This window comes from Pan troglodytes, chromosome 16, assembly GCF_028858775.2.
Source record: "Pan troglodytes isolate AG18354 chromosome 16, NHGRI_mPanTro3-v2.0_pri, whole genome shotgun sequence".
NCBI classification, from domain to species: Eukaryota; Metazoa; Chordata; class Mammalia; order Primates; family Hominidae; genus Pan; species Pan troglodytes.
This window is the reverse complement of record NC_072414.2, coordinates 66,743,728-66,766,410: the sequence shown is the minus strand read 5'-3', so window position 1 is coordinate 66,766,410 and position 22,683 is coordinate 66,743,728. Positions and strand designations below refer to the sequence as shown.

At 56.6% G+C, this 22,683-nt stretch overlaps 1 protein-coding gene across 3 annotated transcripts; it reads right to left on the bottom strand.

Annotated features, from left to right (window-relative positions):
* Positions 1-275: 275 nt before the first annotated feature.
* Positions 276-21,800, bottom strand: CSK (C-terminal Src kinase). 3 transcript variants are annotated; one of them, XM_063794204.1, is made up of 14 exons: positions 21,335-21,800; positions 20,559-20,611; positions 5,182-5,261; positions 4,766-4,879; positions 4,556-4,668; positions 4,003-4,222; positions 2,975-3,068; positions 2,733-2,798; positions 2,557-2,656; positions 2,377-2,467; positions 1,879-1,952; positions 1,584-1,779; positions 1,390-1,476; positions 276-1,142 (listed from the first exon to the last, which is right to left on the bottom strand). In XM_063794204.1, the coding sequence occupies exons 3-14, from the start codon at positions 5,194-5,196 to the stop codon at positions 960-962; spliced, it is 1,353 nt and encodes a 450-aa protein (XP_063650274.1). In that variant the 5' UTR covers positions 5,197-5,261; positions 20,559-20,611; positions 21,335-21,800; the 3' UTR covers positions 276-959. The 3 variants fall into 3 exon arrangements, with proteins under 3 accessions (XP_063650274.1, XP_016782687.1, XP_063650273.1); XM_016927198.3 differs by lacking the exon at positions 21,335-21,800 and adding an exon at positions 21,128-21,260; XM_063794203.1 differs by lacking the exon at positions 21,335-21,800 and having other exon boundaries at positions 18,754-20,564.
* Positions 21,801-22,683: the final 883 nt, after the last annotated feature.

Below are 22,683 nucleotides of genomic sequence, written 5' to 3'. Positions count from 1 at the left end.
TGTAGCCCTCCTTGTGCTGCAGGCTTGAAAACAGCAGGGGAGGCAGCTGGAACCCCCAGGCAGCATCCTGTAGGTGGGGCCCTGGAGCTGGGCCTGGCGGCAGCAGGGCAACTAGTGAACACTTCCCCGAGGGCAGACACAAGGACACTCACTCGTGCAGCTGACACAAAGCGGCGGCTACATCTCCCAGCCATGCTCCCCACCCAGCCCCACTCACAGACACAGGGGGATGGACAAGATGGCATGGGAGGGACGACCGGGCAGGACAGGCAGGCTCGGTGGAGGAAGCGCCGAGGCGGGCGGCGGTGTCCTCATGGCGTGGTTTATTACGATTCCATCTCACAAGGCGGGTGGGCGGGTGGCAGCGGCACACGAAATCCAAGCCCCTGACAGACGTCTGCCTCGGGCGCATGCAAACAGTGCAACATGGTCAAGCGCAAACACGGGGCGACCGAGGAGACACGGGACATGGGACACGGAATGGGGAATGAGGCTGGGGCGAGGGGTCCCTAGAGAGGGGCCCGGTCCCCCCCACCCTCACGGGCAGGACAGGAAAAATAAGATTCGTACTTCTTGTAAAATGCCCATTTGCTGGGTACTTTCTTTCTCCTTATCTTGAAAAATAATAAAAAATAAACACACGGAAAAAAAATCTCAAAAAAGGAAAGGAATAAAACTCTAAGAAGGCGAGTGGCGGGAGGCCAGGGAAGCCCGACGTGGTGGGGCGCTGCCTCCCGCTCCGTGGCCTCCTTCCTCCCTGGCCCCTCAGTGGGCTCCCCAGGCCCCACAGGTGGGTCCAAGAGAGACGGGGCCGGAGGGGTGCAGGCTGGGACGCAGGAAAAAGGCCCGCCAGCCCGCTGGGGCTCAGTTCAGGCTCGGGCCCAGTGAGCAGGGGCACCAGGTCCATGATCTTCCAGGTTCAGTCCCCACAGGCCCATGACCCAGGCGGAGGCCAGCCGTCACAGGTGCAGCTCGTGGGTTTTGATGTGCTCAAGCTGCTCTCGGAGCTGTAGGAAGGAGGGCCGCATGGCGGCGTCCAGGTGCCAGCAGTTCTTCATGACCTCATAGACTGCGGGCGGGCAGCCGTCGGGGGCATCCATCTTGTAGCCCTTCTCCACCCGAGGGACGACGTCCTTCAGGGGCTGTGGCCAGGGGGAGGCAGGAGTCAGTCCAGGGCCTGGCCTCAGAGAGGACATCTACCCAGCAGCCTCTCAGGGATGCGCATCAGCTTTGCCGCAGACCCAGGCCCGGAGAGTGGCCTGTGAGCTCCCCAGGGCAGGCCTGAGGCTTCTAGGCCTTGACTGGGGAGGCGGGGCCCAAGGAGGCTCACGCCCCTGCCAACCCCTCCGGTGCTCCAAGAGCCACCCTGATCCCAGTACCCATACTCACAATTCTTGGATAAGGCACTCGCCCAAAGGAGTAGATTTCCCAGAGAAGGATTCCGAAACTCCACACGTCAGACTTAGTGGAGAATTTCTGCCATGTGGATGGAAGAAGCAGCGTCAGATCCTGGGACTCCAGGGGTGGGGAGTGACCCAGGACTCCTGCCCACCTCTGTAGGCCCCAGGGGAGGCCAGCCCCACCTTCTCTCTCAGGGCCTCAGGGGCTGTCCACTTGACTGGCAGCTTGCCCGTGTCCTGGGTGCTGGACGCCTCCTTGGTGAGACCAAAGTCGCTGACCTTGGCCACGTTGTCCTCAGACACCAGCACATTGCGGGCAGCCAGGTCTCGATGCACGAAATTGTTGCCCTCCAGGTATTCCATGGCCTCGCAGACATCTCTGGGGGTAGGCCAGCCACATGTCCCCTCAGACTGGGGCTCCCATAGCAGGGCAGGGTACCCCTCGAACCCTACCCATCCAAGAGGCTGCTTCACTCACAGCGAGAACTTGAGGAGACAGTCTCCGCCCAGCACTGACCGACCCCGAGACCGCAGGTAGTCCACGAGGCTCCCCTGGGGGCAGGAAGGACAGACCAGGCCGAGGTCAGACGTGCCCTGCAGCCCTCTCACACAGCACGCTGGGGCCAGGTGGGTGTTGACACTCCAGGGAGGTGTGAGACAGGGAAGGAGTGGGGAGGGGCCAGGACATCCGTGCCGGACACTGCTCTGTGTTATTCATGCCTTATCCCTTGACTCTCACAAATCTCTGAGATAAGTTGTTATTATCTCCATTTCCCAGATGTGATGCTGAGGCTTGGAGGTGACATGATTTGTCCAATGTTACAGTCAATGAACGGTAAACCAGGACAAAAGCCCAGCCCTGGTGACCTAAAAGCTCACTTGGGGTCGGGGGACTGAGGGAGCAGGGGCCCTAGAGCACAGAGGGGGTTTCGGGGCAGTTGGAAAGCCTGAGTGCCGGGTCTCGGCAGGTGCCCACCTTGGCCATGTACTCAGTGACGATGTAGAGCCCACCCTTCTCCTCCACGATCACGCCCAGGAGCTGCACCAGGTTGCTATGCCGCAGTTGCCTGGGGCAGGACGAGAGTGGTCAGAAAGGGGAAGCTGGTGCCTCACTCCTAACCTAGGCCAACCTCCCCCCTACCCCGCCCCCACTCACGTCATGACTGAGGCTTCAGCCAGGAAGGCCTGGGCAGTGGCGTCGTTCTTAATGCACTTGACAGCGACTTTGTTCCCTCGGTAATCGCCCAGCATCACGTCTGGGGGCAGAGAGGTGGTCTTGTTCCCAAGTTCGGAGTCCCTCAGAACCCCCCCAGGCGGCCCGGCCCAGCTCACCTCCGAACTCCCCCTTCCCGATGGTCTGCAGCAGCTTCAGCTCCTTCATGTTCAGGGCCCAGCCGCCTGTGGGGAGGGGCCAGTGAGGGCCTGGAGGCCACTAGGGACATGGCTGGGATGACAAAGGCTGACTGGACTATCAGGCAGTGGGGTTCTCTGGAGGTTCCTGGATGGGGGCAGTGCCAGGAAGCCTGCGTGGGAGGAGGTGGGTGGGCAAGAGGTCTGGGGTGGGGTGCACTCACTGCGGTAGAACTCATCCTGGGCCGCCACTGTGCCCTCCATGACCTTTGGTTTAATGAGGCGCGTACAGAGTCCATCTGCGTCTGAGGTGTAGTGCTGCAGGGTGTGGGGGGCAGGGTGCTCAGAGACAGCCCAAGGTGCCCCATATGCACCGTCCAGGCCTGACCACCAGAGGGCGGCAGAGGCCAGCCCCGCCTAGCCTGGAGTCACTGAGTGGGGAGGGCTCCCCATTTCTGGTAGGGCAGGGGTTAGGGAAGTCCCAGATTATGACGTATGGCCCATTTCCCATGCCACCCTACATGCGGTTGCTGGACACTCAGCTGCTGCTACCACTCTGGGCCCCATGGGTATGTGATGCAGAGGGCAACCCATGGCTCAGTCCTGAAAGCAGCCTCTAGCCAGGAGTGCCCAGGACCCCACCCTCACCTGCCACAGGCCAAGCCAGGCCAGTAGGGGAGGGAGATGAGAGTGAATACAGAGGGACACGGGAGGCTTCCTGTGGCTACCGGATGCCAGGTGTGGCCTGGCCAGGGCTGGCAGAGCTGGCCTGGGAAGCTGCAGGGACCCGTGGGCATGTCCGTGCAGGTGCGAGAGCCTCAGGGGCCCTGGCGATCAAGGCGCATGGCTCATGTTTCTGCACACGCTTCTGGGCATTGCAGGTCTGTGAGTGGCTGGAGGAAAGTTAGCTCTGGGATCAGACAGACTCAGATTCTAGTCCTGGCACCAAATTATATCTGTGGGACCTCAGGTGGGTCCCCTAACTGCTCTGAACCTTCAACTCCTGGTCTATAAAATGAGGATAAGGCTCCCCTCCTCATGGTGGCACTGTGGGGTCAGAGGTGAGTCCTGGCACACAGCAGCTGCTCCACCAAGGTGTGAGGAAACAAGGGCTCACAGAAGTTGCCCCACATGGCTGGTCACCACGCAGAAGCAGTGGGGCTGGAGCTAGAAGCCAGGGCTATGTGCAAAGGCCCCAGATGGGTTTAGGGTGTGTGAGGGTGGGAGCAAGGCTCTGTACCCCCCAGCTCACCTCCACCAGCTGCATGAGGTTCTCAAAGTACACCTCCTCGTCGATGCTGAGCTTGCTGGCATGGTACATGATGCGGTAGTGCTCCACCTTGCCGTCGCAGCTCACGCACAGCGTGTAGTCTCCGGGGTAGTTGGTGCTCTCCCGCACCAGGAACAGGCCTGTCTCCGGCGGGTACAGAAGCCGCTCAGCCTGCTCCCGTGTGATCTTGCCGTGGAACCAACTGGGGAGCAGCAGGGCTGGAGGTCATGGTGGCCCAAAGGTACTGACCCTGGCTCCCCTTTCTGAAGGGGTTCCCTCTGCTTGGCACCCGTGGCTCGCACTCGCTCAGTCAGGCATTTGAGGCCCTCCTCTTCTGCTCCCTGTCCCTTCTTTGCCACCCTCCTGCCTCTGCCCCCAGCCCTGCTCTGTGAGGTCCTGCACCCGCACCCTGCACCTCCTCCTGAGGCCCTCCCCAACACCCAAGCCCCTCACTCTGGCCTCCCTGCTTGTTCCTGATGCTCCTTCAGGAGGACCAAGGCCCCTTCCCTCCCCAACCCCTCCTCGTGGTACTCACGGCATGAGGCTGAGTTTGGTACCCGCCTTCACGCCCTCCCGCTTCTGGACGTAGTTGGCTGGGATGATGCCCTCACGGCCCACCTTGTTTTTGGCTTTGTACCAGTTGGGGTCCTGGGGAGAGGGCAGCCCAGACATGCTCTCAGGCCCACCTCCCCCTGCAGAGGGAAGGCCCAGCAGTGGGATGGTGGGGTGGGCGTCACCTGATTACCTTGGTGACGGCCACAATGGTGAGCACGTCTCCTTTGCAGAAGGGCAGGTCCTGCTCGGCAGTGCCGTGGAAGTTGTACTTGGCAATACATTCTGTACCGGATGGCCAGGCGGCCTGCAAGGCAGGTGACACGTGGGCGGGTGCAGCCTGGGCCCCCTCCAGCCACCTGCTGGCGCACCCTCGTGGTCACAGCCTCTGAGCTGGCCTCTGTGAGCCTGGGTGAGGTGCTCTGCCCGGAGAACGAGCCCTGGGTCCCTTCCTGTTGAGACTCCCCCACTTCCCCAGGCCTGTACCTGACTGAGTGCTGGGAAAAAGGGGAGTGGGTTGATGTAAGCTGCATCCTCTCTCCTCTGCTAAGCACCCCGCTGGGGCTGGTGGGAATGCTTGCATGTGCCAGACCCTCACCCCTGTGGTACCTGTATTGCTGACATCTTCTCAGGAGCTCTGGCGTCCCCGAGTCACAGTAAAGCCAATCTGTCACTTGGTACCATTAGAGCTGTGGGGAAGAGCATGAAGACTGAGGAGGGGTGTGAAGAAATGCCCCCCAACTGCTGAGATCTGGCTCCTCACTGGGCATGAACAGGTGCCAAGAGTGTCCTGCGCTGGGATTTGACACACGGGCCATTCTCTCCAGTCCTGGCAGGCTGACGGTACTGGGTAGAGGAGCATGAGGGCTGAGGACCCCCAGGGGCAGAGGGAGCCACCAACCCTAAGGCCACAGGGGGCCTTCCAGGACTGATAGAAAGGAGCAAAGGGGGCTAGTGGGACTATGGACACCTGACCATCAGCCCCAGGCCTGGTTCCAGCTACTGTTCTGTGGGGAAAGGGGCCCCGGAGCAGCTCTGAGAAGGGGCTATGTGATCTGAGAAAGTCCCTTATGCTCTGTGGGTCCTTGGGTCCTTCACCTGCAAAATCCCGCCCAGGTAGCATCTCTAAACATATACCAACCCCACTTCTAGGTACACACCGAGAGGACACAGGGCATGTGTCTGCCTAGACAGGCATAGGAGGGCTACAAGTGGCATGCTTTGTAATAAACCTCAAACTGGGAGCTGCCCAGATGCCGATCCAGAGGAAAATGGATAAACAGTGGCATATTCACAAAAGGGACTACGTACGGCAGTAAACACCAACCATTAAATAAACTCCAACACAAACTCCAACCATTAAATAACACTGATGAATTTCTTTTCTTTTCTTTTTTTGAGATGGAGTCTGGCTCTGTCACCCAGGCTGGAGTGCAGTAGCACAATCTCGGCTCATTGCAACCTCCACCTCCTGAGTTCAAGTGATTCTCCTGCTTCAGCCTCCTGAGTAGCTGGGATTACAGGCATGCACCACCACAACCAGCTAATTTTTGTATTTTCAGTAGAGATGGGGTTTCACCATGTTGGCCAGGCTGGTCTCGAACTCCTGACCTCAGGTGATCCACCCACCTCGGCCTCCCAAAATGCTGGGATTACAGGTGCCAGTCACCGTGCCTGGCCAATCCCGATAAATTTCAAAACATAATGATGGCTAGGCACAGTGGCTCACACCTGTAATCTCAGCACTTTGGGAAGCTGAGGCAGACAGATGGCTTAAACCCAGGAGGAGTTCAAGACCAGTCTCGGCAACATGGCGAAACCCGGTCTCTACTAAAGATACAAAAATTAGCCGGGGGTGGTACTGCGTGCTTGTACTCCCAGCTACTCAGGAGGCTGAGGTGGGAGGATCGCTTGAGCCTGGGGAGGTCAAGGCTACAGTGAGCCGAGGTCACACCACTGCACTCCAGCCTGGGTGACAGAGTGAGACCCTGCCTCTAAATGAATGAATAAATAAATAAATGAAATGTTAACCAAGAAGCCAGACACAGGAAAGTACATATTATGTAATTCCATTTGAATAAACTTCAAAATCTGGCCAAACTAATCCATGCTGTCAGGATAGCTGCTCTTGGGACAGGGAGACTGGAAGGAATGCAAGGGGACCTCTGGGGTTGGTTTTCAGACTGTCTGAGCCCAATCATGAAGTGGGTCCACTCTGTGACAATTCACTGAGCTGTACCCTTGCGATCGGCACACTTTTTGGTGTATAGTGCACCCTTGAACAACTCGGGTCTGAACTGCGCAGGTCCAGTTACACATGGATTTTTTCTTTTTCTTTTCTTTTTTTTTTTTTTTTTTGAGAAAGGGTCTCACTCTGTTGCCCAGGCAGGAGTGCAGTGACGTGATCATAGCTCACAGCAGCCTCAAACCCCTGGGTTCAGCCAATCCTCCTGCCTCAGCCTCCTAAGTAGCTATTACTACAGGCATGCGCCACCACACGTGGCTGGATGTTTTTCAGTAAGTTACACTGAGTGTGCCTGCCTTTTCTGCCTTCCTTTCCACCTCCTCCGCCTCCACCTCTGCCACCTCTGTGACGGCAAGACCAACTCTTCCTCTTCCTCCTCAGCCTACTCAATGTGAAGGATGAAGACCTTCATAATGATCCCCTTCGACTTAAAGAATAGTAGATATATTTCCTCTTCCTTATGATTTTCTTTCTTTCTTTTTTTTTTTTTTTTTTGAGACAGCAAGACTCTGTCGCCCAGGCTGGAACACAGTGGTGGGGTGACTCATGGCTTACTGCAACTACCTCCGCCTCCCAGGTTCAAGTGATTCTCATGCCTCGACCACCTGAGTAGCTGGGATCATAGGCGTGCGCCAACACAGCAGACCAATTTTTGTATTTTTAGTAGATGCAGGGTTTCACCATATTGGCCATGCTGGTCTTGAACTCCTGGCCTCAAGTGATCCGCCTGCCCCAGCCTCCCAATGTGCTGAGATTACAGGTGTGAGCCACTGCACCCGGCCATATGATTTTCTCATTTTATTTTCACTAGCTTACTTTATTGTAAGAATACAGTATATAATATATACAACAAACAAAATGAGTGTCAATCTACTTTATCTACAAGGCTTTCTGACAACAATAGGCTATTAGTAGTTAAGTTTTTGAGGAGTCAAAAGTTAATATATGATTTTTTGACTGCAGGGAGGAGGTTGATGCCCTCAACCCCTGTGTTGTTCAAGGGTCAACCGTATTTTACTTCAATAAAGTTGACTCCCCAAAAAAGCTACCCTAGCCAACCCCATTCCCTGAGAGCAGCAACCCACCCGTCTGCACACACATACTTTGTAATCCCAGCCCAGAGCCCCCTTGGACCTGTCTCAGGAAGCAGAGGGGCTGGAACTACTGTTTCCTTTCTACGGGTGAGGAAACTGAGGGTGAGAAAGGGCCAGTGGCATCTTCGTGGTCACAGTGTGTTGGAAGAGAAACTCCTCCATGAGCCTCTTTGCTGGGCTCTTTGATACAGTGGACGAGGTCTGGGGGCTAGGCTGACAGTCACAAATATTGCCACCTACCCCAGTGGAAGGAGACATTTTATTTTATTATTATTGTTATTATTGCGACGGAGTCTTGCTCTGTTGCCCAGGCTGGAGTGCAGTGGCGCGGGAGAAGACATTTTAGTGCAAAGTGCTGGGGGTGTGAAGTAGGCACGGACTGCAGAGCTCAGACAGGCTCCCTGGAGGAGGGAGCTCTGGGGCTGAGCCCTGAAGATTGCAGGGCTTAGACAGGCAGAGGGTGGGCCAGGGAAGGCACCCCAGGTTGGTGGAGCAGTCTGAGCAAAGGTGTCAGGCAGGGGACTGGCATAGTATGAGAAACTGGCCCAGGTGGAAGCCGATGGTGAGGGAAGCGGGGAGGCAGACCCTGCCCATCTGGGGCTCTAGGACCCCACACACTTCCAGAGTCCACCCTGAGCACCGCTGCTCAGGGGACACTGTAGGGGATGGTTTCAAGTGGGCCTGGCATAAACTCTGCCAGGCAGCAGGGGGACTTCCACTGCCAATGTGAGGAACCAGGGTTTGACTCTAAGGGCGATGGGGCCTCAGCAGGGGAGCATGTGATCGTGGAGAGCAGAAGGAGCTGGGGAGGAGACAGCCAGGGAGAACCAACACTTCCAGGCCGCACACCTGGCTCTATAGTCAGGCCTGGGCTTAATACCTGGCTCTGTTGACTGTGCGACTTGGGGTGAGTGACTCAACCCTTCTAAGTCTTGCTTACCCTGAAGGGGAGGACAGGTATCTCCTGCAAGCTGGCTGAGGAGGGGCTGGAATGAAACCCTGAACTTGGAAATGTCTGGTGCGCCCCTGCCCCATCCCCTGGATGAAAGAGCTTCCGTTCCTCCCAGAACACAGGGCCCTTTCTATCCCCAGAGGCCAGGCCATCAACCCTGCTGTTTAGGCAGGGACACTGAGGCCCAAGGAGGATGAGCCTGAAACCTGCCTCCATCCACATGACTCAGTCACCACTAAGTACAGGAACCATCCCTTGCCCCTGCCTCCTGTGGACTGTAAGCTGTGGGGGTGGGGGTGGCGGGGAGGGAAGGAGGATTGTGAGCTCTTCTAACCCTCTTACCCCCATTTTACAGAAGCGGAAACTGAGGCTCAACTGGTTGAACAATTTGTCTGAAGTCACATAGCTAGTTAGGGGTGACAGAGCTTGAATTAGGGTCCCACTAGGGCTGGCTGGGCCCCCAACCTTTAGGTCCTTCTGAATAGGGGCCCTGCTAGCATTCCACATCCCCATGCCTCCCCCTTCCTCCCCAAACTCCCTGCCACCACAGGGGGGCGCGGAGGCTGCTGCGCTGTTAGTCACCCTTCCAGCTGTCAGTTTGCAAACACTCCCTTCCTGGCCTACAGCTACTGCCACCGCCGCCTCCCCACTGCCTTGATTATTATAATAAAAATAATAACAGGCCCTGTTTTCTGAGCACTTATTCTGTGCCAGGCCCTGTCCTTGGCACGTTATGGCTCATCACATCCTCTAACAACTCTGAGACAGAGAAGCTATTATTATCCCCATTTTGCAGATGAGAACCCCAAGTGAGGCCCACAGGGGCAAGGCGGGGGTCCCTAGGGCCACACCTTGAGTGAGCATCCTGTCCCCCTCAGGTGTCAAACTCCTGAGCTGCTGAGCCAGCCCTCCCCATAGCCCGGTGCCTCCCTGCCGGACAGGCCCCAGGAGTTGCCATGGGGACCACACTAGCCTAGGGGCAAGGGAGAGGAGGGAGGAGGGAGGAGGCAGAAGCAGCTATGAGGGGCACAGGGGCGGTGCTCAGGGAAGGGTAAGCCTAGGAGCGGTCGGGGTGGGCTGCCTCAAGGAGCTGGGCTCTGAAGGCCTCAGAGGGTCTGGAAACAGGGAAGAGGGCTAAACTCATCACCTTTACTCTGCTGGCTGTGACTCTAGGACCCAGCTTCCCCATCTGTGCAATGGAGTGGTGATATTCCTTGGCTCTGGGGGCTGCTGTGAGGACTGGAGTTGAGCTATCAGCACCAGAACAGTGCCTGCCTTGCCACAGACATCTTGCAAGTGGGAGCTGCTAACTCTCTTGGACGGCTCCTCTCTGGTGGGGTCATGAGACCCCTGAATGAATGAATAAATGAACAAACAAAAGGGAGAATCCAGCCTGGCTACATCACACTGAGGTCCCATAACCAATGGGACTATAGTTAACCCCAAAGGGACTATAGTTAACCCCAAAGCGATAGCAGCTGTCACCCCACCCCCACAGAGCTAGGGGACAAGGGGCTTGGGATGTGGCAGGACCAGTGCTTCACGCTGACTTCCTGCCCCAAACCCGGCTCCCAGTAGCCCTTGTGCTGGGGTCCTGGGAACAGGCTGGCATTGTGCCCAAGCACTGACGTCAGTGGCCGCAGACAAGATGGCTCAGTGGCTTCCCAGCTAGTGCCTAGGCTGGGGTCCCCTCCTTAAAACATCTCCAGAAGGTGAGACCCTCCCACTGCAGGTCAGAGGCTGACAGCCAGAGTGGCTGTCCCACAGAGTGGGAGGAGCTACTGCAAACTTAGGCCTCTACAACCCAGCGGGGGTCAGGCACAGAGAGGGGGTCCTTCCTGGGGTTATTTAAACTTAAGAGTCGGGCTACTCTATGGAACAGTGCAGGAACATCGTCCTGGGTGTCAGATGCTCTGAGTCCTGTACCCAGCTCTGCCATCAACTTGCTGTGTGACCTTGGGAAAGTCACTTGACCTTTCTGGGACTTGTTGGCTTCTGGTACCTTAGCCAGACCTGTTTCCCATCTGCTGTTGCCAGGACACCTGTGCCGTCTCCCTCCCTGCCTTGCCATTCCCTTCCCACTCTCTCCTCCTCCTTTACCGAGGGACTTCCACTCAACCTTGGGGGTGCAGCTGAGCAACTGCTTCTGGAGTACCCATGCCTTAAAAAAACACAGCAGGACAGTCCCTGCAGTGCTGTCTGTAGTAGCAGGAGATGATGGGGAGACAGCCTTTATGTCCATCAGTGGGGGGCTGGGTGGATAAATTACAAGATGCCCCTGAAAGGGGACAGCATAGCTCTAGCTGTGATGGGGCCAGGGGAGATCTCTAGATGCCGATACTGAACACTCCCCATGATAGAGTATGGAAAATGGCAAAACACCAGCTCAAGTCATTGAAGAAAAAGTTGCCAGGGGAGCAGAACAGACACAGCTTCCAAGTCCCATCCCACAGACTAATTGGAAAGAGGAAGGAGCACCTGCACTACAGGGAGACGTGCGGACAACCCCGGAACCAAGTGATCCAGTGAAGCATCACCAGCAAGGCGACGCATGGACACTAAGTGCCTCCTGGAGGAGGACTCCGCATTGCCCGGGGGGCGTTCCTGCCAGAGCTGTTCCACCTGACTCCAACCAGGGAGAAGCAATCAGACAAATCCAGAACAACTGGCCCGGACTCTTCATGTCAATGTCATAAAAGAGCAAAACAAAAAAAGGGCTGGAGAATGTTCTAGATTGAACAGGACACTAGAGAAACATGACAAGATTCAATAAATGATCTTGAATTGAATTCTATATCAAGGGGTGGTCGGGGGGACAGCTATAAAAATCACTCGGGGAGAGGGGAAATGGACATAGTAGATAATATGGAATTAATGCCAATTTTCTTAAGTGTGATCATGACATCGTGATTATATAAGAGATACACGCTAAAGTTCTTAGGGTGAAAGATGCAATGCCTACAACTAACACTCAAATCAGCAAAAAATACATACACACATATGTCTATGTAGATAAAAGAAGAGATAGAGTAAATGTGGCAAAATGTTAAGAACTGGCAAATCTGCATGAAGGATATATGAATATTCATTATACTATTACTTCAACTTTTTGGTAGGTTTCAAATACTCAAAATAAAAGGCTGTGAAAAAAAGCCAGGTGCAGGTTCTCTACGGAATACTACAAGTTGTGTTTTTAAAGAGGTATTAATACAACACCTCCCTAAACTCAAATATGCCTCGATTATCTTTGGAAAGACAGAGGAAACTGGTAACAGAGGTTGCCTCTAGGATGAGAAGGGAAAGTGAGATCAAGTTCAAGGGAAACTTACTTTTTACTGTTCATTTGCTATTTTGTCCTTTTGGGCTTTTAAAAAAATTATTATTATTTTTTTAAAGCCACATGCATCTATTACCTTCCCCCTTAAAACTGGAAATAAGAAACTTTTTGTAAATCACCTCTCTCTGGAGAATTCCTTGGGTCCCCAGCTGTGTTGGCTGCCGAGGCCTCCAAGGCCTCTCACACATCCCCGTGCTCCAGTGAGAACCTCACTGGTTGTGGCCTGTGGTTTAGGGTGGACTGGGAGCTCTGCAGGGGGAAAGTGAGGGTCTGACTCACGTCTGCATGGGCTGGGCCCAAAGTGGCTGCTCAGTAAATGAGTGCTGAATGAATGAATGAATGAACGAATGAAAAAAAGGGGACACCAGGCTGGCTGTACCACACCGAGGTCTCATAACCAATAGGACTATAGTTAACCCCAAAGGGACAGCAGCTGTCACCCCATTCCCGCAGGGCTAGGGGACAAGGGGCTTGGGATGTGGCAGGACCAGTGCTTCACTCTGACTTCCTGCCCTAAACCCGGCTCCCAGCAGCCCTTGTGCTGGGGTCCCGGGAACAGGCTGGCATTGTGCCCAAGCGCTGAGGTCAGTGGCTGCAGCCTCAGGCAGCCTTTCTTGTGAGCCCAGGCTGACAAGGAGTGGGGAGAAAGGAGAACTGGGAGCCCAGAAACTCCCAGGCTGCCCTTTTCCTACCCTGGAAGCAGCTGTAGACCCCCAAGGCCAGGCACGTGCTGAGGGCCAGGGGAGGTCAAGGGGCTCCCTTGCCCTTCCCCCTTGCCAAAACTCTGCTGCCTAATGGGGCGTGGGAGCCTTCAGTAACTGTTTACGCCCAGCTAAAAATACCCACTGAAAAGGGAAGTGCACAAAAGACCTGGGGGAACTCAGGGCCATGGCCCCCGGAGATTCTGGTGCTGCCACAGGACCTAGCTGGATGCTCTGGGGGATGGGGACAGCCACTGGAGGCAAAACAGGCAACAGCAAGGTCCACCTTGCCTTCTCATTCTTTGAGCCAGTGTTTTAGAAGCCTTCCTGTGTGCCCAGAGCCATGCTTGGTAGGCCAGGATATCCGGGTGGAGAAGGAAAGGACTCAAGAGGTCCTGCCTTTGGGGACCCAAGGTCACCACTCACACACCTCTCCTCTGTGCACAAGCCAGGGCTGGATGCTGGGAACCACCACAAAATGCAGACCTGGCTCCTGTCCTCCTGGTTACTGGATGGTCAGCCATGGCCTGGTATGTTCAGTGCCTCAATAGATTGTGAGACAGGGGCCACCCGGGAAGACTTCCAGGAAGATGGGTGAGGGGAACAGGAGCTAGAAGGATTTTAGGGGAAAGTGACTGAGAGAGGGGCGCCTTGAAGTAAACCAGGATTAAGACTGCAAACTGTGGTACAGAGCGAGTTAATGAAGACTGAAGAAGGTTCAGGATGGGGGCCCAGGGAGCCTCCGAGCAGGGCCTACAGGTCATAGTACAGATACAGGCAGAATTAAGTTTCAGATTTGGGCCCGCCCCTCCAAAGGGCAGTGCACCTGAGGAGGGCGGGGCACCCACCAGCAGTTGGGCAAGTTTGGCAGCAATAAAATCAGCTCCACCTCTGGTTCTGCAGAGGACACCAGGCTGAGGCACTGTGACATTCCCCACCACACATCAGGCAAGGAAGGATGCCGGAGGGCTTCCACTGACCCCCGCAGCCTGAGCTGGTGGTCCCTCAGCACCCCCACTGCACAGGTGTCTCAGGGTGAGCAGCAGCAGAATTGGGCGCCAGGGTCTTGGAGATGCCTACACCTCCCGGGGCGGTCACGAAGGAACAGAAGAATGCCTGCTCTGGCTCCAGGGCACGCTGCCCTACCCCCCATCCCGGGGCTCCCGTCAGCACCCTGACCTAAGGAGAAGGGCGGATTTAATGGATAAATACCAAATTATAGCAACACACTGGCTTTTTTTCCCCTGCCCCCAATGGTTCAGTGGGACCGGAAATCCCGTCTAGTGGTTTGGGAGAGGTGGGGGCTGGGGTTAGAGCAGGCTAATGGGGAGCCTACTCCCCAGGCACCGCTGCGGCTTGAGGCTGCCATTCCTGGCCCAGAAAGGTTTCTAATTACCGCTCAGGAGCCTAATTACCTACGTGCGCTGGGCAATGGGGACTCTGGGCCTCCCCAGGGCCCTAACCCAGGCCTCTGCTCCCCCACCCCCTTAGCACAGGATGTGGTCTTTGCATCTTCATTTGCCTGCATTTGCATATAGCCTCTCAGCACTAGCCTTCAATGGACCCTTCAAAGTCATGTTCTTGTCCCTCACCCCGAAGTCTCCTGGCCACATTCTAGGTGGGGAGACTGACGGCTGGAGGCCCATAAGCTGTCTAAAACTTTGGCCCCCAGATTTCTGGTCTCCCCACTTCAGGACCAGGATCTGCAGAACACACAGCTCAGAAGGTAAAGCTGTGGGGATCAACACAAAGGACAGACTTGCTACTACTTAAGGGAGATGGAGGTGTTACCAACACACTCCTCCAGCAGGATGGGCTGCAGAATGAGAACACGGGAGTTACAGCTGACTGACCCAACCGGGTTTGGGGCACTGCATTAGTTACTTAATCCTTCAAACACCCCATAGGGCAAGGACTGGTGATCTCTGACAGAGGAGGAACTAGCTGTGTGGGTACTTGAGCTCAGAGTTGTCTGAACCTTGGTTAGGGGACCTTTCTTCCCACCTTTCCTTGTGCAGGACAGATGACACCCTGAAAATGGACAGGTGGGGGGCACCGAGGGGAGGTCTGCCCAGAGCTTGGCTGTTCTGCTCTGGGAAGCAGAGGTACTTCTGTGCCCACTTCTTGCTTGTCTGCATACCCCAGCCTCTCAGAGAGGCCAAGAGCCTGTCGAGGGACACACAGAAAAGAGCCAGCAGCCCTAGAGAGGGCAGAAGCTCCAAACAAGGACCTCTCCTCCTACCACGCTTCTTCTTCAAACACTTCTCAACTTTCACAGGACCTTCCCCTCCAGGAGGCCCTCCAGGCTGCCCCAGCCCACGCAGAGCCCCAGCTTCAGAGCTCCTACCAGCTCTGCCAGGAAGTGAGAACCACAGGCCTCCCCTCACTGACTCCTCGTCTCCTCTACCCGCCAGCAGAGGCGCTCTCAGGGTTTGCTCTTCATCCTTCCCTCCTGTCTCCCTGCAGCACGGACAGCACAAGCTGCAGATAGATAGATGCGCGAGTCTGCATGAGGACCAGGTGTCAGGCTGGGCTGAGAAGCAGCGGCCAGGGTCCAAGGGGGGCAGATGATGCCCAGGTTTTCGCCTGCCCACGAGGCTTACAACCATGCCATGATCAGGACAGCCAGGGGGGCACCAAGCAGCCTCTCTTCTACTTGTTCCTTCGACTCTGGGCCCAGACCACAGAAGGAGGGGTGGAGGGAAGCTGCGGTTGGAGGGTGTGTGCACAGCTAGTGTGTGATGAGAAGCTGACTTCATCTTAGCACCTCAAAACCAGGAAGAGAAACTGAGCAGGCAGAAAGGGCAGGCTGGGCTGCACAGGGCCCTCCAGTCCCTGGGGGTCTGCTGAGGGGAGCTCTCAAATAGTCGCTTGACAAACCACTTCTTTCTGGGCCTCAGTTTCCCCATGGGAAAAATGGGATTTTTTTTTTCTAATGGGTCCTGCCAGTCTGCCCTGAGTGGTGCCGTCTACACTTAATGGGCCACATCATGGCAGATAAAAGAGCACCCCCCCAACTGGTGGAGTACTTCTGATCCCGAGGAGCAGGGGCTCAGCCACCCAAAGCCAGCCTCTCCCTGCTCACTTCTCCCCTCAGCCATGCAGGGAGCACCAGCTCTTCCTTCACCAGCTCTTTATTTTTAGGTCTGAATTTGACTTTAATCATTACTTAGCGGATTCTATTTCCAGCCCTTGGATGAAGGGACCCAGAGGAGAGGGGGAAGGGAGGCAGTGCTCCCTGCTGGGCGTTGGGGGTGGCCTGCTCCTCCACCCATCCTGTCCCCAACCAAGGGCGGGGGAAACTGAGAAACACCCAAAGGGCTCTCATCTGAGCCAGGCCAGGCCAGCATCTTGGGGCGGACCCCACCCTGTGACCTCATCCCATCCCAAGCTGTGGGACAGGAGGGCAGTTGTCATGCCCACTTCCCTTACACTAAGACCAGGGAGGAGGAGATACTCCACAGGCCAAAGTTTGGCAGCTGGAGTCTGAAGTCGTGTGCCCAAGGGACCTCTGCACTGAATGGGCCACCTGGGGGAGGACTCCTTCCTTAGGTTAGTCCTGGGCCACCCTAGGGTCATCTGGGGCTACAGTCTCTTAGGCCCAGGGTTGCCAGGAAGAGACTGGTGTCCTGCTACTGCCCACGGGGTGGCTGTAGGAGGGCACTCCCAGTTACCCTGGTCTCCACAAAAGTAGAACAAGAGGAAGCAGGTGTGTCACAGTGATACACACTCAGGTTAGACCTGGGAAACACCTGCTGAGGAGGGGGAGGCTAACATGAGTTTCCCGATGCGTCCAACTCCCTCCTGGGAAGCTCTGGGAGGCTCCAGAATCCCCCTACCCTCAATCTCCCAGCTTCTTTCCCTTCCTTGGCTACTGGAACAGGGTGTGAAGATGAGGCTGGCATGGCTGTTCTTGGGCTGGGGCTCAGGATGCCTGGGTTCCTTGTCTAAGTCTCAGGCTAAGCAGGCCTCTATTTCCTCTGGGAAAATGCCAAGCTGGGCTGACCTAGCCAGAGCTGGGAGGCAGGAGGCAGCCAGGCTCTTACAGAAGAGGCGCAGTGGCTCAAGCCTATAATCCCAGCACTTCAGGAGGCCGAGGTGGGTGGATCACCTGAGGTCAGGAGTTTGAGACCAGCCTGACCAACACGGAGAAACCCCATCTCTACTAAAAATACAAAATTAGCCAGGCGTGATGGCACATGCCTCTAATCCCAACTTGGAAGGCTGAGGCAGGAGAATCGCTTAAACCCTGAGCCGGAGGTTGTGGTGAGCCAAGATCGCGCCATTGCACTCCAGACTGGGCAACAAGAGCAAAACTCCATCTCACACACACACACACACACACACACACATTAAAAAAAAAAAAAAAAAAAAAAAGAGAGAGAGAGAGAAGAGGCCTTGTCTATTTAGCTCTGATGCTGGGAGACCGGAAGGGGAATGGGTGGAGTCAGGTCCCGGACCCTAACCAGCAGCCCATCTTCCCAGGGCCAGCCCCATGTCCTAGGCCAGCCAATCATATGGTAATGGGGAGAAGGGAAGGCAGGCAAGGGCACTGGCCATAGTATTCTAGAACCTCAGGGCCAGGGGGTTTCACAGGGGCTCCTCAGGCGGAGACCACCTCTTTGCCAGGTGAGTGGTCAGTCAACATTGGCCCGTGGCTCAGGCACCTTCCCCACAGGTTGAGGCAGCCAGCAGTGGGCACTCCTTCAACAATGCCAATCCTACTCACAGAGGGAGTGAAGAAAGGGCTGTGCCAGGCACTTTAGAGTCCCTTGGTTAGTTAGTTGACACTGTCCTTACACCTTCCTCTGAAGTAGGTGTTACCATCCTGTTATTTATATAAACGAGGCTCAGCAGGTCAGTGACCTGTCTAAGGTCCCTCTACCCTGGGCCTAAGTGGCATGTCTGGGCCTGGAACCCACATTCAGTTGGGTGCCAAGTTGCTTGTGCCCTCCAACACCCCGGCTGCTTTTGGGACTCATAGTAACGACAACCACAACAGCAACAGAGGGGAAAAATGCACACGCTCCAGTGTATGGGTGATGGCGCTGCAGCAGGCCAGCCTAGAATGTTCTGTAGCTTTTTAGAAGCAACGTTACTTAGACCGCGTAGCACCATGAGAAAATGCCCACAGACGCAGTATTAAATGAAAAAAGGTGTCACGGCACACACACTCCAGTGACAACGACAATGAAGGAAAAGGATGGGGAAAAGACTGGCAGTGAACTCCAAAATGCTAACACAGTCACTGCCTGCTGAAGAAATAGTGGGTGATTTTTGTTTCATTTTCTAAATTTCCTGTAGCGCTGTTTTGTTATTTTCTAAATCAAGAAAATGAGTACGTTCATAGTTTCCCTATAATGAGCTCAGATTCACTTCCCTGGGACCCACCTGCTCCCTAGCTCTGGCCCACGTGTCTGGGACAATTTCTGCCATGGGATGCCTTTCTCATTTGGGACAGTCCCTCAGACATATGAGAATCTGTCCCTACTTTCTCTTTCCCAGACTCAGTCAACATCCCTGGCTCTTTGAAGATGACCTGTCAAGGTTTTAAAGTCCTTCAAAAGATGGAGCCCAGAACCACACCCAGGTGGGTCTGCCCCCTTTGTGGGGCAGCCATGTCACACTGTGGATCCTGGGTCTCAACCCCTACCTATACTTGTTTGGAGGAAGCTGCATTCTGTCCCCGAAATTTCCAACCCTTGCCGAGGGCCACTCTGTGTGGCTCAGCCTTTTGGGGTCTGGCCCCCCTGCGGTGGTGAATGGGAACATTTTCTGCTTTTTCTTTGCCCCTGACCCAATGCAGAGAGAAGAGCAGCTGCTTCTGAGAGGGAGGAGGGCACCAAGCTCACCAATGAAAAGCACATCCCTGCACACGTGCCAGCCAGAAGCCAGACTCCTTTCTTCAAAGGCCCTGGGACCCTGGATCACACCTTCACAGCTCCCAGTTGGTAAAAAAATAAAATAAAATAAAATAAAATAAAAATTAAAAAGGCTGACTGGGGTGGGAGGGAGCTAACCATGTCAGGCTCCAGCCCCAGTCCCTCAGGCTGGAAAGGAAGTTAGGGCTGGGTGTGGGGCCATGTGAGGGGAGTCTCACAGGCCCAGGACATCTGGGTCCCCTCCACTGTGCATGTCAGGACAGCCAGAAAAAAAAGTGAAAAAACAAAAAAACCCTAAATTGTGAGCAGGGACCCAGCAGGACAAAACTGCCAGCAGCTCCAAGGGAGCCCAGACACTGCTCAGCACCCACCAGGGCACTGCCTGCTCTCCTGGGCCAGAGGATCCTGCCAGGCCTCAACCTCACCCCTGCTGTCCTTGCCCTGTTCCTGCTGTGGCCACAACCAAGAAAGACACTGGAACCGCCAGGGTACTAGGAGCTTGAAACAGGCCCCCTGGGTGTCCCCACTCTCACAATGCTCCCATGTCCCCAGTCTGTAGCCTGCTGCCAGTGGAGACAGAGCTTCCACGGTTCCCATGTGACCCCATTTATATTCTGAACTTGGCTGCTCCTGTGCCAGCTGGGCCATAGGTGTGGCGAGCGCTGGGTCAGGACTGACCACCAGGTTGTTTCAACTCAGAGCCGGGGCCAGGACCGGACCTTCCTGCCACACCACACAGATGACCATACACCACACATTCCCCACATCTCCTGCTAGCCGACCCAGCCACAGCTGGAGCCGGAAGCCCTTTCACTCCCTCCAGCCCTCTGCAGGGAAGCACGTGCTCAACCAACAAGGTCCCTCTGGGGCCGGGCTGGGGGCCTGTGTCCCCAGTGGGTGAAGGTGCCTGCCTGGTTTCCTTCCACCCACAGCCATCCAGCCCTGTATAGCTGGGGATGAAAGGACAGCCAGCCTAACTCCACTAGAGGCCTGGGGTAGCAACTTCTCCCTTTGAGCCTCGGTTCCCGGGTTTACAAAATGGGCGGGGAAATGAACTGGTAGTTAAGCTCCAAAAAATCTGCTGGCTGGACACACCCCTTCCTGACACCTGGTCTGGGCCACAAAGAGCCTAGGAGAATGGGCTGCCCAGGGTGCCAGAAGGTGGGGGCATGGTGCTAATGCTCAGTTACCTCCACCCGGGCGGAAGGCCTGCCCAGTTTCCCACCCAAAGATCCCTTGGCTTAGGCCTGGTCTTCTGAGAGGCCAAGGGTGACAGGCTCAGTCCTAGGACCTGGGCTTCTAACTGCTCACCCGAGGTGGCTGGGCCCTGGGCTTGCTTGCAGCCCGCAGGGTCATGGTGGGGTAATGAGGGAGGGGTCAGAACCAAGCAAGCCAGGGCACCTGCGGGGAGGCCCTGTACAGGGAAGGGCAGGGGAGTCCAGCACTCTCTCTAGGGACCTGGCCCATACGGATCCTCTTCCTCCAGACTCCAGCCACCTCCTACTCTGAGCTCCACAGAGGCGGGGACTCGGGATGACCCGAGAAGACGAGTCCGTGGAGCTGCAGGGCAGTACCTCCCTCATGCACTCCCTTCCAATTTGGGTTCTGACAGTGGCTCCTGGGAGAATTCGAACCCGTGCAAGGGAGTAAAGGAGAGAAGGGAGAAGTGGGAGAAGGGAATGGGAGTGGACGCGACAGTGGCAGCAACAGAGACTAGACGCGCGACCTCCACCCTCTTCCCTCCAGGGGACACTCCGGGACGGCCAGGCACTCACCTCTCTTGGGGCACTGCGGTCCGGGCCACCTCGCCGCGGGCGGCATCAGCGGCCTGCGGGACGGTCCATGCGGTCAGGGGGGAGGGGAGGGGCGCAGGGGTCCCCAGGGGGTGCGGTACAAAGAGGTACGGGTGCAAGGAGAGGGGAGGAGGGACCGCCAGGCAGAGGCAGGGGGACGGACGCACGGCCCGGGTCGCGGAGGGAAGAAAGGCGGGGGAAGGGGGCGGGAGGGAGTCGGGGGGAGGAAACAATGTAGCCGGCGCGGCCCCGGCAGAGTTCCGCTTCCGAGCGCCGCCACTGAGGTTCGATTTTGGAACGTCGCGCTGGCTGCCGGGGGCCGCCCCGGACGCTCGATCGGGGCCGCGGGGCTCCTCGCGCTCCACGCCCCGCGGGCTCCGGCGGCCAGAGGCTGGCTGGGGCGGGAGGGACGGCGGGCCGGTTTACGGCCCCGACGGCGGCGCAGCCGGGCGGTCGCCCGGCTCGGACCCCACCCCGGCAGAAGCCCCCGGGCAAGGCGCGGGTGGGGCAGGAGCGGGAGGGCGGCAGCGGGCTCGGCGGCGGCGGCCAACCTCGGCTCGCCCAGGGCTCCGCTGGGAGGAAGCTCGCAGGCCTGGCGAGAGGAAGCGCGGCCCGGATCCTCCGCCCGCGGCAGCGCGCCTGCGCGAGGGGGCCTGCCCGGCGCGCGGCGGGGCGTGGGCCGGCGGGGCGGCGCCCCCTGCCGGGCGCCGGGGGCACTGCGGGGGGTGTGTCCGCGCCCACGCCCTGCCCCCACTTGCCGCCTGGCTGCGTTGAAGGCTCCGAGGGTCTCTCCTCAGCCGGCCTGGGAGCAACCTCCCAGCCTTCTCTGGACGCAGCTTTCCCGCTGCAGAAGCGCTGGGGGCCGGGCCTGGGCCCCTCTCCTCAGGTCTGTTTGTGGAGAGTGGGCCTGACTCGCAGCAGAAAGCCTTCATTCATTCATTCACCAACATTTCCTGGCGCTGACATCGTGGCGGAGCCTGCTCTGGAGTCTATTGGCAAGACCATTTCACTACCGTCAAGGCGTTCTCGATCGGGTGGGGGTAGGCTGACAGGCCGACAGACAACGGCAAGGAAATAATTGATCAAAGTGGAGAGGTGGCGGACACGGTTCCCAGGAGGCAGAAAGAAAACTAGGGCTAACGGGGAGACCTCACACCTCACAGAGCCGGGACCAGGCAGAGGGAACAGCATGCACAAGGGCGGGGAGTGCGGAGGGAGCTTGGTGGCTTCTGGGATCTAAATATAGCTCAGGCGGCTGCCGCTTGCAGTGTGGGTGGGGGAGAGTGGTGGGAGATGGGTTCCTGCAAACAACAGGGGCAAAAGAGATCCAAAGAGCCTCATGGGACTTTCTTGGAGTTTATGTTCAGCCTGGAGGCAATAAAGAAGTTGTCAGCAGCTCTGTGACCTTGGGCAAGTTACTTAACCTCTCTGTGCTTTAGTTTCCCCATTTGGTAAAATAGGTGATATATAATGGCACCGACTTCTTAAGTTTTTGTGGGGAGGGGAGGAAATGAGTTAATACGTTTAAAGTGCTTAGTATGCAGTAGCTGGCACGTGAGGAGCCCTCCGTTAAGCAAGGGCTGTTACATCACTGTTAACGAAAAGCAGGGAGATGACCTGCTCTGAGCCACAGGAGAGGACAGCGTGCTCAGGCATGACAGGGGTGGGAGAGTGCAGGGTGGCGGGGGAACAGAATGGGGATGCAGTGATGAGGGTGAGACCGGGGAACAGAATGGGGGTACAGTGATGAGGGCGAGACCAGAGACTCCAGCGTAGGGAGGAGGTAAAGGTGGGGGACTTTCTAGGGACTAGACCCTGAAGCAAGGGTCAGGCTTAGATGGACAGAGGGAAGAGGCACTCTTGGGGTTGGGGGGGAGGAAGTGGGGCATGCTGACAAAGTCTTGGAACACAAAATAAGCATGAAGAGGCCCGAGGGAGCGAGAAGAGGGCAAACAGCCCTGTGGGAGACGGAGCTGGGAGACAGTGTGGCTGCAGATTGTTTTAAAGAGCCTCGGATGCCAGGAGGAGTTGCCCCCAAAACCACAGGTCGGCCCTCTGACCCAGGGCACCCTTAGGCCGGTTTCCCAGCTGGAGCCAGCCCTTTGGA

Bases quoted from the DNA above. Each gene is read 5' to 3' on its own strand.
- CSK (XM_063794204.1), bottom strand. The intron at 4,223-4,555 runs GTGAGTACCACG...GCTGCTCCCCAG, and splicing joins ACCAAACTCAGCCTCATGCC to TTGGTTCCACGGCAAGATCA. The intron at 1,143-1,389 runs GTGAGTATGGGT...CCCTGGCCACAG, and splicing joins GAGTGCCTTATCCAAGAATT to CCCCTGAAGGACGTCGTCCC.